Source organism: Emydura macquarii, unplaced genomic scaffold (genome assembly GCF_026122565.2).
Source record: "Emydura macquarii macquarii isolate MOO-44397 ecotype Brisbane River unplaced genomic scaffold, CSIRO-AGI_Emac_v2 contig_2205, whole genome shotgun sequence".
Taxonomy (NCBI): Eukaryota; Metazoa; Chordata; order Testudines; family Chelidae; genus Emydura; species Emydura macquarii.
The window spans coordinates 18,366,302-18,385,572 of record NW_027132342.1 but is presented as its reverse complement, the minus strand read 5'-3'; the positions used below and the strand labels follow the sequence as shown (position 1 = coordinate 18,385,572).

Here is a 19,271-nt window from a genome sequence, read left to right as displayed (position 1 = left end):
AAGTGGATATGCAGGGTGGATATGCAGGATGGACAACCGGAGGACAAAAATTTAGACAGATTATGTTTGATCTTTTTATGGCTCACCTCAGAAACTTAGCTGTTCAACACAGTTTCATCTTCTTAAGTCATTTTCTTTGACACTGATTTTTGGTAAAACAAAACTTACTAAAAAGCACTCATATTTACCCCATAAATAAGTATTTATATTGCACTTTTCATCTTTAAATCACTATACAAACACTGAGTAATTCTAACAATACCCCTATGAGATTGTAGGTGTTATTATGCTCCTTGTATAAATGAGAAAGCTGAGACAAAAGCTAAGACAACATTTTCAAAAGATTGTGCAGCCAAAAATGATAGTTTGGCTGAATAAAAGGGATTTTTTAGTCTTTTGGGCACATGTGGTATTTTCAGAAAGTGATCTCAAGGGCCCCTGAGTGTCCATGCCCTTTTCCACACCTCTGTTGTGCCCCTTTGTTCTTCACTCCCACATGGGTGCTCATCTGGCATTTTCAAAAGCTCTAACAGAGAGCACACCCAAATATGGACTGCTGCTCTATTTGTGCTTCAGGAAGGACTAACTTAACACCTCAAACAGACTCTTGTTGGCTCACAAAGATACAGCACTCAAAAAAGGCACCATAATACATGTATTAAAAGACAACCAAACACATTACAGTTTCAGAGCAGCACAAGGAGATAGATCTACTGAGGGAGCATGCACCTATGTGTGCTATTGAACTTATGGGACAGTAATGGAAAACACCACAAATCCCCAGTAGGTGGTTTTCATCCTTGGGGGAGAAAGGTCATCAGCCAGTGGTCCCAACCCCAGGGATACAAGAGGCTGCCAACAGAACTGTCAGTTACACGTACAAACCCAAAAATACAACATGCAGTTATGGAAATCATCCCAACAGAGAGTAAAGACTGAAAAAAAGCTCTCAACACAAACATTTTTGCTATTGTGAGGTTCTACAATAATGCCCTTGTCTGAGGACTTGCTATGTCTTCTGCGTCTGTGAGTAACAATTCCACTTGAGGTTTCAACACTGCCCATGTTTTCCAAACATAAATTGGATGGCATATGCCATGGGGGTGAGTCAGTGGAGAAGGTAAGAGCCAAGGGCCGAGATGCTTAAAGGATGCTCCTGGGAGAAGAAAAGGGTGCCATGGGACAGTAGGTTAAGTGTATCAATAGAATGCATTTGCATCTCTGGATCTTCCATCTCAGGAAGATGGAATCAAAGACTGAAAGGGGATAAGGAGACTCTTGCATGACATCACCTGTTGGTGGCGGTCTGTAAAATAGGAGTCAATACTGAAATGAGAGCATGGAAGATGAAATCTCCTGAAGCAAAGCCAACAATTGCCTGTATTATTCCTTGTATTTTCCTCACAGAGAAAGGTGCAAAGCAGCTCAGTTGACTGATTGGTTCACGTTTATTTTGGGCTGTTCAGTCTTCTGGCAGGGAAGCTACAGACTCTTGAATGTTCCCATGGACAATAATTCTACTTTTGCATTGGTAAATTGCCTGAACAAAGTTTCATCATCCATACTCCCATGTGCCTAAGTGGAGTGGTGATTTGGTGCATCATCATCTTCACCTAGAAGGGGCATCTCCTTTTATTCCATCCTCATCACCTTGCAAGAGACACAACAGAATTGAGACAAACCTGAGGGGAGAACAATTCTGGAGTACCCTTGGTATCAATCGCTGCAGGGCGATTTTTATGATGTCAGGAAGTTACTGGAGGATCCATGTGCTCACACACAAACCTGTCAGTGTGGTCCTTCTCCTTTGTGGGTCTCCTGTGAGAGCACCATGGAGGAACATGATTTATAAATGTTTGAGGTAACCCCCTTCACCTGCTGGCTAAACAGCAGATGTTGGAAGGGGACATAGGAAGACGAATCAGAAGATGGACAGCCACCCATTCCACCTAGATCAGAAGAATGCTAATGACTAAGGCAGATGGAATTGAATGTAGTTTTCAGGGTGCCTGCCTATCTGCTAAAGTGGTCAAACTATGCCCAGGGAATTGAAGGAGATATTCACTTAGGCCCAGAACCACAAAGGTATTTAGGCTCCTAGCTGCCACTGATTTGAATGGAAGTTAGGAGCCTAAATACCTTTGTGGATCTGGGCCCTGGATACTCCATTCACCTTGTGTAGCCTTCGCTACACGGGTCTACAAATGGGAGGGGGGGAGGGAAGGGAGCAGTCCTTGATAGTGATCACCACTCAGTGCTTCCCTCAACAAGTGCAATCCCAGTAAGGAAGCTTAGATACCCACCATTGTCTCTAAAGGAACGCCTTTCAGTTGGCCCTCTGAGTAGCTGACCTATTAAGAACAGCCCTGTAGGTCATATATTTGATTTTTGTTAGTCCCAAGGTCCTTCTGTTTTCCTTTTGTATCTTCATGCCAGCATCCAGGCTCAACCCCATTCTGCATTCACTTTAGTTAGTTAATTTATTCCACACATGGGCTTTGACTGTAGCTGATGTGCTTCAAAGTTTAAGAAAAAATTAGGCATGAACTCTATTAAGCTCAATCTGTCTGTAAAATTGCTTTTAAGTTTTCCATCTTGCAGCTTTTAAAACAAAACAGAGCTGCTCCACCTTATTAGGATCCTTCTCAAATACAAATCCTGAAATCACAAACTCAATTCCTCTGGCATAGTTGACAATGCCTCAATTTCACCATCTGTAATGTGGGGATAAATGTGTCTCATAGGTAGTGCAGGGAGAAGAGACGGGTTAGTTAATAGTTGTCAGAGAGCCATGTACATGTTCAATTACCTAATTAACAATTGCTTAATTATTGCAAGGCAGGAAGCACCAAGCACCCTCAACCAGTGATGGATTAAGCACAAACAACAGACACTCATTGAGTCAAAGTGGTAAAACAGGCCTTTTTAGGACGAGGAAATGCTTATATTGTGACAGCAACTGCTTGAATTGGCAGGCTTGCCCAAGTTAGGTTGGGCAACAACAACTATCAATCTGTTAATCCAAGCACTATGATAGCTAGCCTTTCACCCGATGAAATTGGAGACTCATTCTCCTCTCCCCAAGGTTAAAATGAATTGATTCTTGAATGGGTGATGGGGAAGGGGAAGAATTTTTGCATCTGAGGGAGTAATTGAAGAACAGTATAACAGAAGAACCAGAACTGAGCTACAGGGATCATGAAGACTGCCTCTACAATAGTAGGGCCCATAAGGCTATTTCTGCTATCCTATCACAATGTCCTTGGTGTGAAAGCTGTTTCCTGGTGCTAGTAGTTTGACCTGGCTCGTGATCATTGTTCCATCTATGTGGGTGGGGTGCTGATGAGAATAACCGCTATACAGGACCAAATAAAAAATCTACCCTCTCAAAGTCAAAGACTGCAGTCCAATTAATAGGGGGGAAAAAAGCTGTTTCCAAAACAATATATGAATTCTGAGATGTGGCTGCTCTTAGCATTCCTTCTCTAGGACCTATCTGTCTCAAACCTTCACTCCCTCTATCTCCCTTTCCTCTAGCATGGACTCTAATGAGCCATACCTGCCTCAGTAGGTCAGCAGTAATCAACCTCTTTCTTTGTAGGGTGCCAGTACCTGCTGCCACTTATGTTACACATCTGCACCCAGCTCTGCTTCAAAAAAGTCCCCAGACACTGGAAAAAAAAAGTCACTGCCAGGACTTGCATTTGCAACCTGCTCTTTAACATTACAGTGCTCAGCAGCACAACATTAGTTACCAAGCTTAACTATCCTCAACAACTGGCCAGAGAACAGGTGTAGAAATCCCAAGGTAGCAACAGGAAGCACAACTGGAATAGATTTATTATGCACATTGTTACACCCTCCCATGCCAAAACTACTTATCAGACACTCAAAAGTAGTTTAATTATACTATAGTAGAATGAGAAATCAGGGAGAAGTCAATGATCTGCAGTGGAAGTAAAAAAAAAAAAAAACAAAAAAACAAAAAAAAAAACACCAGTATTGAGGGATTGAAAATGTCAATTTAAAAGAAGAGATTTATTAGGAATGTAATGCTTTGGGAAAGGTATGAAACTGACAGCCCTGAAAACCAAATAATTTATTCAGCAGATCTAGTACGCCACAGCAACATTAATTTTCCTAAAATGCCACAACATGCCTTAAGTCTAATGTCGTAGGACCACCTTTTGTAATAAGATTTTACCTCTATGGTCATTTGAGTCCTTGGCCTCTCTGCTAAGACTTCAAAAACAAGTGCCATATTATGATGATTTTATTATATGGACAGTTGTCTGCTGTGAACTAGATAGCACAAGTTTAATGTAGACCAGTCGTTCTCAACCTTTCCAGACTACGGTACTCCTTTTAGGAGTCTGATTTGTCTTATATACCCCCAAGTTTCACCTCACTTAAAAACTACTTGCTTATGAAATCAGACATAAAAATACAAAAGGGTCACAGCACACCATGACAAACTGCTGACTCTCTCATTTTTACCATATAATTATAAAATAAATCAATAAATATAAATAGTGTACCTACATTTCAGTGTATAGTATGTAGAACATTATAAACAAGTCATTGTCTGTATGAAATTTTATTTTATACTGACTTTGCTAGTGCTTTTTACGTACCTTGTTGTAAAACTAGGCAAATATTTAGATGAATTGATGTACCTCATGGAAGACCTCTGCGTACCCCCCTGGAGTGCATATACCCCTCGTTGAGAACAATTGACAGACAACTATGTAGTATTGACAGTAATGACTTTGAGGCATATGATCCCAGGCTGGATTGAACTGGGGATCTAGAAGTGAAAGTCATCCAGTTTGCTCATTCACTGCCCCATTTATGGCTTTGAAAACAATTTAGCATGTGAGCTTCTTGAGGCAAGGACCTTATTTATACCTTTCATTTAGAAGTGTTTTATGACTAGCAACATTTGAGAACCTGCACTCAGTTTAAGACCACCAGGCTGAATGGGTTCAAGGAACTGGGAACTGTTAAGGAGATTTTGTCCTTGTAAGTCACCTGTTCTATTGAATTCTGCATCAGAAGCAATGGAAAGTAATTTCCATCTGATGGCAATAGGGAATTTGTGTGAAATGAGTAATCTTGCAGTCGGACTTCCAGCAGAAAAGTGTTCATCGCAAAAATAGTGTCAGCACAATTGACACCCCTCTGCTGGCCCAGAATTAAGGGCCAGATCCTGCTCCCATTGACCTCTTATTGAGCTGAGTGGGTGCAAGGATGTGGTTTTAAATTGATTGGGCAAACCAAGAAATGATCCTTCCAGGTGACAGATTAGGCACACTGGCAAGGCAGGTTGTCTGAGAAGTTCTGTCTTGTGGAATACAGGATGGTAGCCCCAGACTGGTCATTAATACTAAAATGATTAATAAAAGTCCAGTTGACTTCCCAGTTTCTGGAGCAGATCCCACCCCTGTTCACAATCATTCACAAATACAAGACAAAGTTAGATGGGATGTTCCAACAACATTTTATTTAAGAGTATACAATATGGCAGCATTAAGATTAAAGCAAAAAAACAAGACATATGTATAACTGATTTACATAATTCCTAAAACAAACCCACTAACGAGATGAGCCAATTATGCTGATGACAGAACAGTAAACTTGGTGATCATCTTTCTTTAGTGCCCGTACCTGAAAATACAAACATTTGTTACGTTACCGTGCTTGTTATTTTTATATTAAATACCAATGCTGATTATTGGCACCATCTTTACTCTCATGATGTTTAATCCAATTAACATGTGACATACAAATATGTATTTCAACCTCAGTAGAAACAACAAGAAGAGACGGTACCTATTTCACTTTTTCCTTAAATTTCCCAGACTGATTAATCAGGAGAGATTAAACAGCTCATTGTTTCATGGATTTGTGACTATCATCCTAATCCTCTGCCCAAAACTCCACTTCTCACATCTGTCCACTGAAAAAAGGCTGGAGCATGTCATTACCTCCATACATTACTAGGCACATGTAAAATGTAAATCAGTTCATGTCTCATACTGGTACCTAGGCAGCTTAGTCACTAGCCAAACAGAACAGCTGCACCATGGGTCCAGTTGTCAATTATGGCTGCCTTCAGATGTTCAAATCCTGCATTATGTGCAAAAATTATCACAGAAGTGACCATTTATACAATTGAGTGCCAATTAATACTCAAATATGGAATTGAGAAATTTTAATACACCTGCTTGAGAAGTCAGGACTCCGTTTAAAAAGAATGCTCTTTAAAAAAAATTGGGTGAATCCGTAGCTAGCAAAGTGGTTAATGGATAAATGATGCAGCGTGGGGCAGGTGCTAGGTAAGCTTCTTTATATCATTTTCAACGTACTGCATCTCAAACCCAACCTTCAATACTCCCTATCATTACAGACCAGTACTGCCGTATACATATCTCAGTACCCCTCAATCCTAATCAGCAGCTTCTCTGGTTATTCTAACGATGGGTCTTTAGGCAAGGCCATCAGTCTGGCTCATTTACTTGGTAGTTCTGCACTGCAAGCAAACATCCACCCAGCCAAGACACGCAAGTTACTTTTATCTATCTGTAACTTTAATAGGTTTTAAAACAAATCTCAACAATTCAAGGTCAGAGTGACACCTTGACATAAACATAATACCCAGGTTTTGGAGCAATAGTTAGTTTCTGAACCCAAGGTTAGTTTCTGAACCCAAGTCACTCATTTGAAGCTCTGCTTTCAGTGAATTTCACTTCTCTATGCTCTGTAGAGAAAACGTTGCTGTAGATCTCCAACTGCTCTCATTTACATATTGGCTACTTGGATACCCTTCATAGCCCATCAATTCTGTTAGCAAGTGGCCAAGGAAACTCACTGTAGAGTGACACAGAAAACGCCTCCCAGTAGGAGCAGAATATGCTCGCAAGACCCAGAAATGACAAAGAGCACCCAGGTATTTAGCAGCAAGATCTAGCAGAAATTAACAATGCCTAGCACTAATCAAAAGACCCAGTGGATGGGCAATAGCATGTTCCATGTTGGGAAAGGCACAGGATACCTACTTTTGGAACTCCCATTCTCTGTTGTCCAGCGGACACACCTGGCGAGTCTTGAGCCAACGAGAGATGCAGTGGAAGTGGAAAGCATGCTGGAAGAGAAGGTCCAAGTTACATAGTTTCATAAGGTGCTATTCATGAATCTCTTAATATAGAGAAGTTAAAGCAATGAAAGTATCACTAGAAAGGGGTGCCCTTCATAGGCACCCCTTTATAGACAAGGAGAGGTGGGGAGCTGACTGAGCTCACTGATAAGCAACAAGGAAGAGGACGGTTTTGATCGGCGTTTCAAAAAGGAAGGGGGAAAAAAAAAAAAAAATCAAAGTAGTAGTAGCAGAGAGGCTGTTTCACAGCTAAGACCATGGCAAATAAGCAATGTCTGACAAAGGAGGGAAAGCAGGCTTCAGAAGCTGTCTGTACTGGTAAAGCAGAGGCAGAAAGGGACACATCTATGGAGCCAGGAACAGGGATTTCACAGTGGACAAATATAAGAAGAGCCAGAGGAGGTCCTGAAGGGCAGGGATAGGGATGAAGGTACAGGCTGAAGGAAGTATTCTGCAAGTACTCTGAACCAACTGAGGTTTGAATAAAAGTGACTTGGGAGGTCAGAGAGAAAGATCTACTACATATTTGCTACAGACACTGGCCTCTCCCTATACAGCTCTGTAAAAATTAGGGTCCCATTTATCAGTACCATTAAAGGCTTATGTTGGAAGTGCAGATTCCAACACCAGTGTCCCAACATGGTTAAAAACCATAATTTGATCTTGCTTCTGTAGACAGATACAACTGTGTTTTTAACCTTGATGATGCACTATATTGTAACATGGCCCCACATAGTAGTTTTTGTAACATAGATAGGTCCAAATCTGGCAAGAGTAGTTTCTTCATGCAATCCTTTAACTGTTACCCTGAATGCAGTGGCTTGCCATGACACTTTTACTCAGGCAAACAATTCTACACTTGCATGCAAAATGGAGTCACACTGTGTACAGGGCACCATTCTGTTCTACACGAAGGCATACTTCATGTGAGTTCGGCAGCTGAACAGAATCGTCCTGCAGGCAAAACCGGTCCTTGGGCGTGAAATGCATACCTTGCATATACAGACAGCATGTCCTTACCTAGACTTGAGGTGGTGGGGAAATGCTGATTTGCATGCTTGAGTCCACACAGACAGGGCTGGTGCCCTGTCTGAAGGACTGTGGTGCCTCAACAAAATGGGAAAATCTGAGATTAGATGGGTCAAGCAATTCTCTTCTCTTTTTAATAAGAAAGCAAACCCTCTGGTCAACAAAAATTGACTCTTCACGCAGGCTTGCACATCAAGAGGAATCAGATATGTTGGCACCCAAGTAATACTTCGTTTTCTGATGGTGGGATAACTCCCAGCTATGAGCCTGTCCCTTGAATATTGAGATAGTCACAGCTCAAAATTAAATTCCTACAAAATTGCCAAGCAGCGAGGTATCTCTATCCTTCACCCCTTCTTTTTCTGTATTCTCATTCTCACAATCTGCCTTGTTTTATACCTCCCCAACCCTCATTTTTCTTCTTCCCTTCATCTCTCTATGTCCCACTAAGCATCCAAGGTTTGAAAATGTTCTTTCCTAATAAATGACTATGAGGCCATCTTAACGGATCAGCTGACTTTCTCTATTTTGATTTTGATTAATAGAAGAGAGGAGACAGAATTTTTTCAATGAAAGCAGTTTTCCTTACATTGCAGACCCCCCATGCAACAGTACACTCTTCCGAAGTAGCAGATGCCTGGTTAGCTTGACATTCTATGCCTGTGGAAACAAGATTAAACACACATTCAGAAGTGGGACCCTTTCTACTTGTAACAAACAGCCCGCTTTACTACAGTAAATGAGGAAAAATACCAAAACTCTGTTTGTAGTAAGTCCAACAAAACAAAAAAGTGTTGGAAATCACTGCGTTTAATAAGATTTTTTTCCCAAATGGGGAGATGGGAGAGAACCAGTCACTTTATTAATGAAGACATACTTACTGTCTACTTTCTTAGGGGGCTGAGGGGATTGTATAGGAGTACCCATAACATCTGATAGTGAAATGTGTCTGCTTACCAAAATGTAACAAATATTTCAAATTTGGTCATATCAAAGTTGTGTTTGTGTGTGATCGTTCCTCATTATTCAGTACTAGAACTGGAAAGGAAGTGTAGGGGAAAGCTTCCCTAAGAGTCCAGATCTTCCTTTTGGGAATGAGATGGGTCAGACAGGATGCCATATTCCTTGGCAAATAAAAATACTTAAGAACCTGAGGTAGGATCCTAAAGCTTTTTCCTTTCGAGGGAGATTGCATTTTGGGAGGGTAGGGTGTTGAAAGGAAGAGATGTTGATTAGCAAGTATGGGCCACACTGCAGAGTCTCAAACACTTGAGAGGGAAGATCTCCTCTTGCAGAGATGTCTCTGGAGGAGCCCTAGGCTGGTGTTCATGGATGCAAAGGCCTCCAAATAAGTCATCCAGACTGAACTTCCCTAGCAGGCCAAGTCTCAGCAGGCTGGAGGCAATCATGGACATGCTCCCATTCTTTAGCCCCAAACGTGGTGTCCTTGCAGATGAATCACCTCTTCACCTTCTGCTTTTCCATATATCCAGCTCCACCGTGACAGACCAGGAGTTAACAAAAGGGACAGCAGCTCAGTGGGTGGCTCCATTCAGGGAATGAATTCTGAAAATTCTGCCCCCCTAGAGCAGGGGAGATATTTTGGGGCAGCAGCCAGCAAATAAGCTATAGAAGCAGAGACTGAGTAGATAATATGGGCACGCTGAACAGCTTCTCTCTGCTTGTGGCAAAGAATCTGGAGTGAAGGCAAAAGGAATGTGACAGAGACCAGGAGTCTTATGGACAAGGCTGAACTACCTGTAGTATTTGAAAGAGGTGCAGCCCAAATATCTTACACTAGGAGTGGTCAGGATCCTGCAGTAAATATGTATTTGAGCATTTCTCCATTAAGAACTCCCCCCTCAAAACACTATTTTGGCAGCCTTCGGTATGTTTATATGAAAAGAGAAGCAGCCTAAGATTCAATTTTCTCCATAATAGTTGCTGACAGAAAATAAGGCATCGTTCCCCTTTATTTGCAGCTCTATTAACGGGCCTCAAAATGAATTCTTGTTAAGGAATAACTACACAGGAGACACCCCCCCCCTTTTTTTTTTTTTTTTTTTTTTTTTTTTAATAAAAAGGCTAATTTTTGAGAAACAGTATTGTGAAAATACACACTACATGGTGTTCTCTTTCTCCCTGCAGAGTTCCCATCTGGATCTATTCATGGCTTCAGGTACTGTGCTGCATCAGAAGTCAGAAATTAAAGAAACAATCAAGTCAACTAATCACCTTATGGTTAGTGCAGGTCTGTTTCCTACTAAATTTTCTAGGGCTTCCCCAGTCCCGTTTTTAAAATTTGACACAGGAGGGGATTTCACTGCCCTCTTTGGAAGACTATTCTAGTGCTTTATAGATTTATATTGGATTTTCTCAACATTTAGCCTAGCTCTTCCTCTCAATGTCATATGATCACGTCTAGTTATAAGCCCTTGTACCATGTAGTTTCCTTTTCCTCTATTAGTGTTTACACCCTCCAAATATTTGTAGACAGTTATGTTCCAGGCTTAGTTATCACATAGCCAAGCTATTCGTATTTAGTCTTTTCAAATTAATTCCTTCAACCCAGTAATCATTTTGTGAGTCTTCTCTGGACTCCATTCTGTTTGTATGCATCTTTGGTTTTGGCCATCTCATACATCAAATACAGTATTGCAGGTGCAGCATCACCAGAGTTGCAGAGAGAGAGAGGCTTCTTTAATAGCTCAGTGCGCACAGCCCAGGACTGCGCTGGTCTTTTATGCCAGTATATTACATTGCAAGTTCCTTATAGGAGGGGGCTGGTAATACTGCACATCATTCATGTTGCCTGACATTTCTTATCATATTTTCAGTTGCCTATAATTTTTGCCAAAACTTACCCATTTAAGCTGAAATTTTACATGGTTGGTGTCCACCTTACAGTGATTTTTCTCCCCCACAATTTCAGCCAAAACAGTTCAGGTGTTTAAGAACAAGGCCAAAGAAAAATACATTTTGGCCATATTAAAAAATTCTGGTAACTTTCTCTGCGAAGTTCTAATATCCCAAAGCACTGGAACAGGGACTTTAAATTTGACAAGGGGTGGTCTTTGTGTCACAGATGTTCCTTTTGTCATCCCCATGAAAATCCATCCAAATTTGACCAAGTTACAAACCTTTGAAAAAACCACTGTTTGCATATGCTCAGTAAAGACTTGCTAGATTTTAGCTGCTAAATTCCCAAAAGATTCTGCACTGAGCATACTCCAGAGCCCAGAACCAAGCAGGACAGATTCTGTAACTGCAGCTTTGGGCTACAGCAGGCCATTGCCAACTCCAGGCACCTAAACTGAAAGCAGGGAGCCTATCTTTCCTCAGCTCAATGACTTCCTGTTGACCCAAGCAACATGGAGCAGAAAGCTGCCTGATATGAATGCAGCGGGAACAAGAAATCTCTTGGGGGGGATGGGTGGAGAAAAGGGACAAAGAGCCGAGAGAGAAGGGTGGAAACAAACTGGAGGCTGGGGGGAGGGTGGATTTGGGAATTGGGAGACAGAATGGCTATTCAAGGCTAGGATGAGAGCTAAGGGTGGAGACTGGGAACCACTAGGTGGGAGGAGACTGGGAATGAGAACAAGTGGAGGGTGGGAAGGAGGTGGTGAAGGGACAGACCTGTTGAAAAACCAGAGTGTGTGAGGAGGACTGGCTGGGGAAAGAGACTGGAACAAGAAACCAGGATGTGAAGGGAATGACACAGATTCAATGAGAAGCCTGGGAGGGGGACTGGAAGCCAATGGGAAATGTGGCTGGTCTAAATGGAGGCAAGAGCGGGGGGCAGAGAGAGATCAGATGAGGTGCCAAAGATGGGGGAAGGACGGCTAGGCACAGAGACTGGAACTGGAGTCCAGAGGGGGTGAGATTAAGGCTTGATAGGCAGGGACACAGACTAGGAAAAGGAGCCAAAGGTGGGGAATAGACAGGACTGGAACAGGCTTGAGTGCGTGGGGTAAGAAGGGTTCATGCTAGGAGGGAACAGGCAGAAGAGCGTGCCCATTATAGCACATTCCCTTCCAGAGCCTGGAATAGAACCCAAGATTCCAGAGTCGTCATTCCTTTGCAATCAGCAATTATTTGCGAAACTCGCTGGCAAAAAAAAGTGTCCCTTCCCCTTTTAGTGCTGGTCCACATAACAGATGACAAACTACTACTGCTGCTGCTATCAGTTTACTCCGTTAGCTCAAGTGGCAGGTCTGTGTTGTGAATCTAAAGATTCCAATTCTGATGACCCATGTGGGTGTCAATATAACGCCACATAATGGAACATCTTTTTATTTGCTTTTCAAAAAAACTTAGGAAGTGACAAATAAACTTATGTTAAAAGAACACTAAGGCTGCAGAGAAACACTCAAAAGTTAGGAAAAGCCAGAATGAAGGTTGTCCATGCAACCTTGAATTCAGCCCTCTTGGGTATATGCATTATAATACAGTCTTTAATTACACCATCATGTACTTTTTTTTTTGCACAGGACTCCTGCCTCAATCAGAGCACAGGACAGACTTCTGGCATTTCCTAGTTTTTTGAGTGCTTGACTTTACAACCTAAATGTTGTTCTTTTAATGTACTTTTTGTGCATAATATTTGAATATTCTGCTTCCTATTACTCATAGATCTCTTCCAACATTCCTGCTTTCCAGGTTTTCCCTTGCCATTAAATATTTGTTTCAGATGTCCCTACCCCAAGTTTATTACCTTGCATTTTAAAAAAATTAATCTCATTTTGTTGTTTCTGCACATATTTTCAGTCTCTGAATTATTTCTGACTTTACATCACTCCTCAGGTTACTATACGAAAGTTTAATTAAAATGCTGTTTACTTCCTTCCAGATCATTAATAATGTTAAATAAGTCCAGATCCAACACTAATCTTCACAGACCCCAGACATTTCACCCACTCTGTATAAGTAGCACTGTTCGTTTACAGTTCAGCCCATTTTCGTACAAGGGTGCTCTCAATCCAAGCTAATATGGATTAGTTCAGCAAATAAGAATTTGTTAAACATAACTGCTTCACCAAAATCAAGTTATTACATCACTGTTCCCTTCATCCACTATTTGTTATTCTACTTGCATGGCCCCCCCCACCGGCCTCCCCAAAAAAGCAATGAACTGTGGCATGAGTTTTTCTAAACCTGTTGATTCTTGTTGCTTATCTTCTAGATGTAATTTTTTCCTCTTAGTATTTGTTCCATTATTTTATAGGGCTGACATTTGAGACTTACTAAGATACTAACAGTCAGAATAATTCTTTCCATTCTCTCCCTCAAAAAAAATTCTCCAGTATTTACCAGTTTCCATGATTTCTCAGAAGTAAATGTCAGACCACACCAAATGCTGCATGTTAGATCTTGGTATGTAAGGCAATAAATAGTTTGGGGATAGGTAAATTGACTAAGTCACACTAAGTTCCACTGGTTTATAAATAGAACTTATTCCATGAATTATTAAAAATTATGTTAAGATATGGGATTGTATGAGGACCAAGATTTGTTCATGAGCTATATTCTAACTAGGTTCTCAGATGTTTTAATGACCTAGAGGTTTTGAGTTCTCTTTCTAGAATCTGCTTCTATAAGAGATCATGGATTGAGTCTTCCTATGCCTCAGAAACATGACTTTTCAAGCAGGGCATGCGGAATGGCTATAGAATTCCTGATCCTCCACATTCGCTAGAAAGTACCAGGATGTGTTGCAGTGGGGGAACTTAATAAAGCCAGGAACTTCAAATCAGGGAGTTCTCTAATTACTGCTTTATGTCCTCACTCCACAGAGTGTACTCTTGGACTACTTTTTCCAGAATACATTAACTTCAAGATGGTAAACAATGTGTTTTTACAGTCTATCTTATCCAAAGACCTCAAAGCACTTCACAAGTATGAATTAATCCTCACTTACTTCCTCACAGGGTTATCATTCCCATTTTTTAAAAAAGTGAGGATACACTGAGGCATGAACAGAAAGCAACTTGCCAAAAATACACAGTAAATCTGACAGAGTCAGAAAGAAAATCCAATTTACTCAACTCCCAGTGCATTAGAATTTTTGGTCTCTTTATAAGAACTTAATAGATATATTTTAGAATAATCTATTAAATCAAGTACATTTAAAATAGAACATAGAAATGGGATACTCTCCTACTAACCATTATTGTAAGCTTGTTTGATAGAGGATACGGGAGACCTTGACATGTTGAAACATCAAACACTTCAGACAGATTTATTCCTAGACCTATTACCACTAGAACCAATAATATAGGTAAAACGTTAAGTGAAGCAAAGAGTTGTCATGGGTGTTCAGTCCACAGCACTCATCTTCACCCACAGTAATCATGCCTATTACATTTTTTTGGGGAGGCTACTTTTTACATTACAAGACTAAAGATAATGAATAAGCAATATCAGCCTTGGAAAACTGTTCTCACACATTCAGTACATCAAATATTGCTTTGTCCGTCAACATTAAGGCAAGGGTAGTCAGTTTGATTTTGTGCCTATGGTAACAGTCTCATAATTTTGAGAATCTATTTTTGTACCCATTTTTTAACCCTTTGCAGAACAGAGATCAGTGACTGATCCATGTGTGCATGCATGTACACTTCATGCTGAACATTTTTAAACTGAACTCCAGTAAATACTTTTCATATACAGTAAGTGTTTTGATGTTTATTTGTAAAAATAAGATTATTATACAGTCTTCCCAGATAAAGCAGGGCAGACATTTAAGGGTAATTTTTGTATTGTTCAAGTATTTATGATTGTTTGGTTTGTCTATTCTATAACAGAACAATCCACACCTCTCTGGATAGCCACCACACAATTTCAGACTGAAATGGCATTAGCTACCTTTTGCTGGTTGTATTCTGTGGAATGGTATCAGCTGAGGTCAGTGGTCTGACTGGACTCTCGGTCAGTCATTAATTGTAGAAGTGTTATGAGCCACCATCTTTACTGGTTTAATGAAAGAGTCAGTATTCAATTCAGGTTTTCTAATAGTTCTATTTATCCATGATTCCTGCCTCTAAATAATCTCACCTCTTCTTTGGCCCCTCACTCTTACTCCACCTCCCACTTCTTTCCAAACCCCTGCCCAGCCAACACTGGCTCCTGTGTAGCAGTGCGATACCAAATTTAATTCCTCATTTCATCCCTCTTTAAAGTGGTGGAAAAAGGGAAATGTGGTGGTGAAGAACGTAAGAGAATGGATCATGGCCTTTAGACATTACCAAAACATGGGCTTGCAATTTTGGGCTTTGAAAAGAATCTCGCTTTAAGAGGTGATTTTGGCTGTGCATCACATCTGAGAGGGAGTTGCCATGTCTGAATAGCCACAGTGCCTTTAATTCCCCCTCCCCCCCCGGACTCCATTTACTTACACAGATCCATGATATGGTTCCTGCAAATGGCACAGTTATCAACCACAATGTCCCAGGCCCAGAGAGCTACCGCATTCCACTACAAGGAGAGAGAAGAACACATTTCCTGTTGAACTTACAATATCTGATAGAGGATTCCTTGCCCCTCCTTCCCTGTTGCACTATCCTGGCGATCCCAGCTTTTCAGAACACAGTTGGGGAGATCTCCTTGAAAACCCATAACCACCATGCTTTAGAACAGAGTTGTTTGGGAGTAATGAGATACTCCCTCACCCACCCCAGGAACCAAAAAATCCATGCCAAGTGGGAATCAAGAAGAATTGTTTTTTTTATACAATAAAATGTAAATATAAAACAGAGTCCTAGAAGTTGGGAAAGAAAGGGTCATTTACCTGCATTAGCCAGTCACTCAAATTTAAGGCCCTGAATTTTATTGAAATAAATTCAACCATCTGTATTTCTATTCAAGAGACCTGAATCAGCTATCCAGGTAGGTCTTTTGTTTCCCAAGCCACATCCTTAGCACTAGTGGAATGGAGGGAAGTGTGCACCTTACTGGAATTTCAATCTAGATCACCTTGACAAAAATGGAGAATACCACCATTAGCAGCAGTCCTACCCATAAGTCATCACTGCAGAACACTGGCAGCCAACTTGAAACTGCTTGTATACCACCTTGCACTGAAATCCCTTCTTTCAAATGCCATGGGAGCTGGCACAAAGGATTGCAGGGCACATCTGAGAATCCAGTGTGGGTGTCTGAACACATGGTTCGAGGGGGGAGGGAAAGCAGAGACTGCCTCAAATGTCACTTTTTAAGAAGTGTTTCCCCTCCTCCCCAAGGGAACTCTGACTTCCATGACCGCAAAAGCCTACAAGAAGAGGGTCTGCTATGCATTTAAAATGACAATATTGGAAAATTGACACAGGATTGGAACTCTTAGCCAAATGATATAGAATTATAACAGACAATTCATCCATCCCCTTCTCTCTCTCCCCCCCCCCCCCCAAAAAAAAAAAAAAAAGAAAAGATTAAATTAGATGACGCTTCATAATTACACAGGACACCAGAACTTGCTTGCCTGACATTGTGTATGGCAAGTATAACTCACTTATAATTCTGTAACAATCATAATCTAGAGATTGTCTAACTCCCTTTCCAGTGATTGTTCTCCAAAGTATATATTTTCCTGTGTTTAACCAAATCAAGTGATGTTTCCATCATTTCCTCTAGCAGTCCATCCTACCAAGAGATGTCACCATTAGGAAGCGTTTCCTGATATTCATCCTAAATTTCTCCTCACTTGCTCATTACTACATCTCTTTGTACAATTTATGTTCCCTCCCATCTCAGTGTTTTCATACTGCACAAATTGCAGGCCGACTTCAGACCACAGCTACCATAAGAGTATGATTCTAAACTAAGATGTGACAATGTAAACCTGTAAAAACCTTCTTATTCATTAGACCTGATGTATCCAGGACAAAGCTATTAAATTTAGGGATTCAATTAGAATTTTATTGCTTATTTTGCTCGTTAGGTCAGTAAAGCCAATATAGCTGGAGGTGGGAGGGTGAAGAGAAGAAGCAGCTGGATACTATTATGGTCCAATCAACTATGCTACAGTTATGAAAAGTCTTCAATTCTGGTGATGTATTCATGCCTACTGGGCAGGGCTAGAGTAGCTAACAGGCCTGTGACCAGGAGCTCTGACTGGGGTGACGAGAGCTCGGACATCATGTGCTGCCAGAAATGGGCATGTAGGGCAAGCTGCACTCCACATGAGCCAGTCTAACCCCCAATCAAACCCACACATTCATTACTGGCATTGGGTGGCCCCTACTGGTTTCACTCAGGTGCCTGAGAGAGGCTTTGAGACATCTTGAGCATCCTTTTCCACTTTTGCCATTTTGCCTAGTTGAGGCCTCGGTAAGCAAATTTCTCTCTGGGTTGACAAAAACCTCATCATGCAGCCGGGCCCTCACCTGGGCTACCAGCAAGTCCCTTGCTCCCTGACTCTTTGTTTTGGGGTTTGAGTGAAAGGAGATGAGCCAAGATCCACCTCCCGGATGGGCCCCAGCCAGCTTGGAGGCAGAGTCCAGGAGTGAAGAAGAGGAGCCAAGGCCGGCGGCAGAGGAGCAGCAGTGCTGTCCCGGGGCCCCCTGCTCCCCCGCGAAGACCCCTCCCAGGAATTTGGAAAGGGCTTCTACGCCCTGACATCACTAAATGAAGGGGCAGGAGGCAGACCCTGCACAGGGCCACACCAGAGACCCCGGGCAGCCCGAACGCAGGCAGAGCCCCTCCCCCCAGCCAGGCCCCGCAGCATCGCCCGACGGACAGGGCTGAGTCGAGGTGTCGCCCCGCCCCCATCCCTGACTCCACTACCCAGGCGACCGCAGGCGCCTGCCTGACCCAGCCCCGCCCCCCCGCCACTGTCACCCAGCAACAACAGCACCGCTGATTGGCCCCTCAGTCCCCCTCCCCCCACGTACAAAGCCACCGCCTCAGCCATTGGCCCCGAACTGCGACAGAGCCCCGCCCTCTCCTGAGCAGTGCGGAACCGGGGACCCGGCCCCTCACGAGACTAAAACCCGGCCCCTCCTCGCCCCGGTGTGACCGGCCCGCTCGCTCCCTCCCCCCTCCGCGGCTGTCAGGGTGGCGCCCTCCGGAAGCCGCACCTTCTTCACTTCGAAGCGCTTCTTGCCGGCGCTGCTGTTGGCGCCACTGGGGGTGTCCACATCCATCGCCGCCGCCATTTTGAATACGCGAATCACTCCCCCTGACTTAAGTCCTCTGTGTGCGCGTGCGCAGGGGAAGGGAAGAAGTCTCGCGACAGCCTCCCTTTTCCCTTCCCCCCCTCCTCGCCCCGCCCCGTCCCGCAAACAGGTGTGTGCGAGCGCAGGGAAGCGTCATGTGACCCTGTTGTCTTAAAGGCGCCGGCCAGGGCGGGGCTCAGAGTCAGCCGCCTCACAGACTTGCGCAACTTTAGCGGGAGGGAGGGGAGAGGAGGGGAGCGAGCGAGGGGCCGGGCCCGGCCGGCGGCAGCCGCATTTAAAGAGAGAGACGCGCAGCACCGCGCAACTCGCTCTTCCTGTGAGTGCTGCTCGGGGGCTACTGTAGCCCCGCCCCGCCGCGAGCCCGGCCGCGGGGTGGATCCCCTGCGGCCGGCCCCACGAAGCGCACGCAGCGCAGCCTTGTCCCCGCAGCCTGCCCGCCTAGGCCCGGCTGGGCTGCAGGCCTCGCCCACTCCATATAGGCTCGGGCTAGAAGCGGGCCGGGCTTCAGCTGGTGGGGCCGAGCCCTGCGTGGCTGCGCCCCCCCTTTACCCCCTAGCGCGCCATGGGCGAGCCGTGCCGCTACAGTCGGGTAAAGTCCGGGCTAGGCCGGCCGCCTCCGCTGGCTGTTTGCTGCAGCCACAGGGTGAGCCTGCAGGCGGGCCGGCCACAGATAGGGCTTAGCCCTCTGCTTGATCTTCCTTTTTGTGCGTGTCCACACACGTACGCGTGTGCATCTTGCCAGTGACCCTGCTTGCCCCGCCCCGCGGGTGCTTTGGGGACCTGCCCTTCCACCCCTTGCGCTGTTGTCGCACCTCTGCTTGGTTCTTGTCCAAATATGGAAACCCAACCTTTTAAACGCATATGATCCAGCAGAGTGAAAGGCCAAGCCTGGTGATTAGCGCTTTGCGCACGGC

At 43.4% G+C, this 19,271-nt stretch overlaps 1 protein-coding gene across 1 annotated transcript; it reads right to left on the bottom strand.

Annotated features, from left to right (window-relative positions):
• Positions 1 to 5,481: 5,481 nt before the first annotated feature.
• On the bottom strand, positions 5,482 to 18,416 carry RBX1 (ring-box 1). Its single transcript, XM_067559558.1, has 5 exons — positions 18,259 to 18,416; positions 15,580 to 15,658; positions 8,775 to 8,845; positions 7,059 to 7,144; positions 5,482 to 5,667 (listed from the first exon to the last, which is right to left on the bottom strand). The coding sequence occupies exons 1-5, from the start codon at positions 18,334 to 18,336 to the stop codon at positions 5,655 to 5,657; spliced, it is 327 nt and encodes a 108-aa protein (XP_067415659.1). The 5' UTR covers positions 18,337 to 18,416; the 3' UTR covers positions 5,482 to 5,654.
• Between the last annotated feature and the right edge of the window lie 855 nt (positions 18,417 to 19,271).

Coding starts and splice junctions, on each gene's coding strand:
- RBX1 (XM_067559558.1), bottom strand. CDS start 18,336: ATGGCGGCGGCGATGGATGTGGACACCCCCAGTGGCGCCAACAGCAGC. Junction 8,846..15,579: donor GAACCATATCATGGATCTGT/GTAAGTAAATGG, acceptor TTGTTTCCACAG/GCATAGAATGTCAAGCTAAC. Junction 7,145..8,774: donor TTGCATGGGGGGTCTGCAAT/GTAAGGAAAACT, acceptor CTTCTCTTCCAG/CATGCTTTCCACTTCCACTG.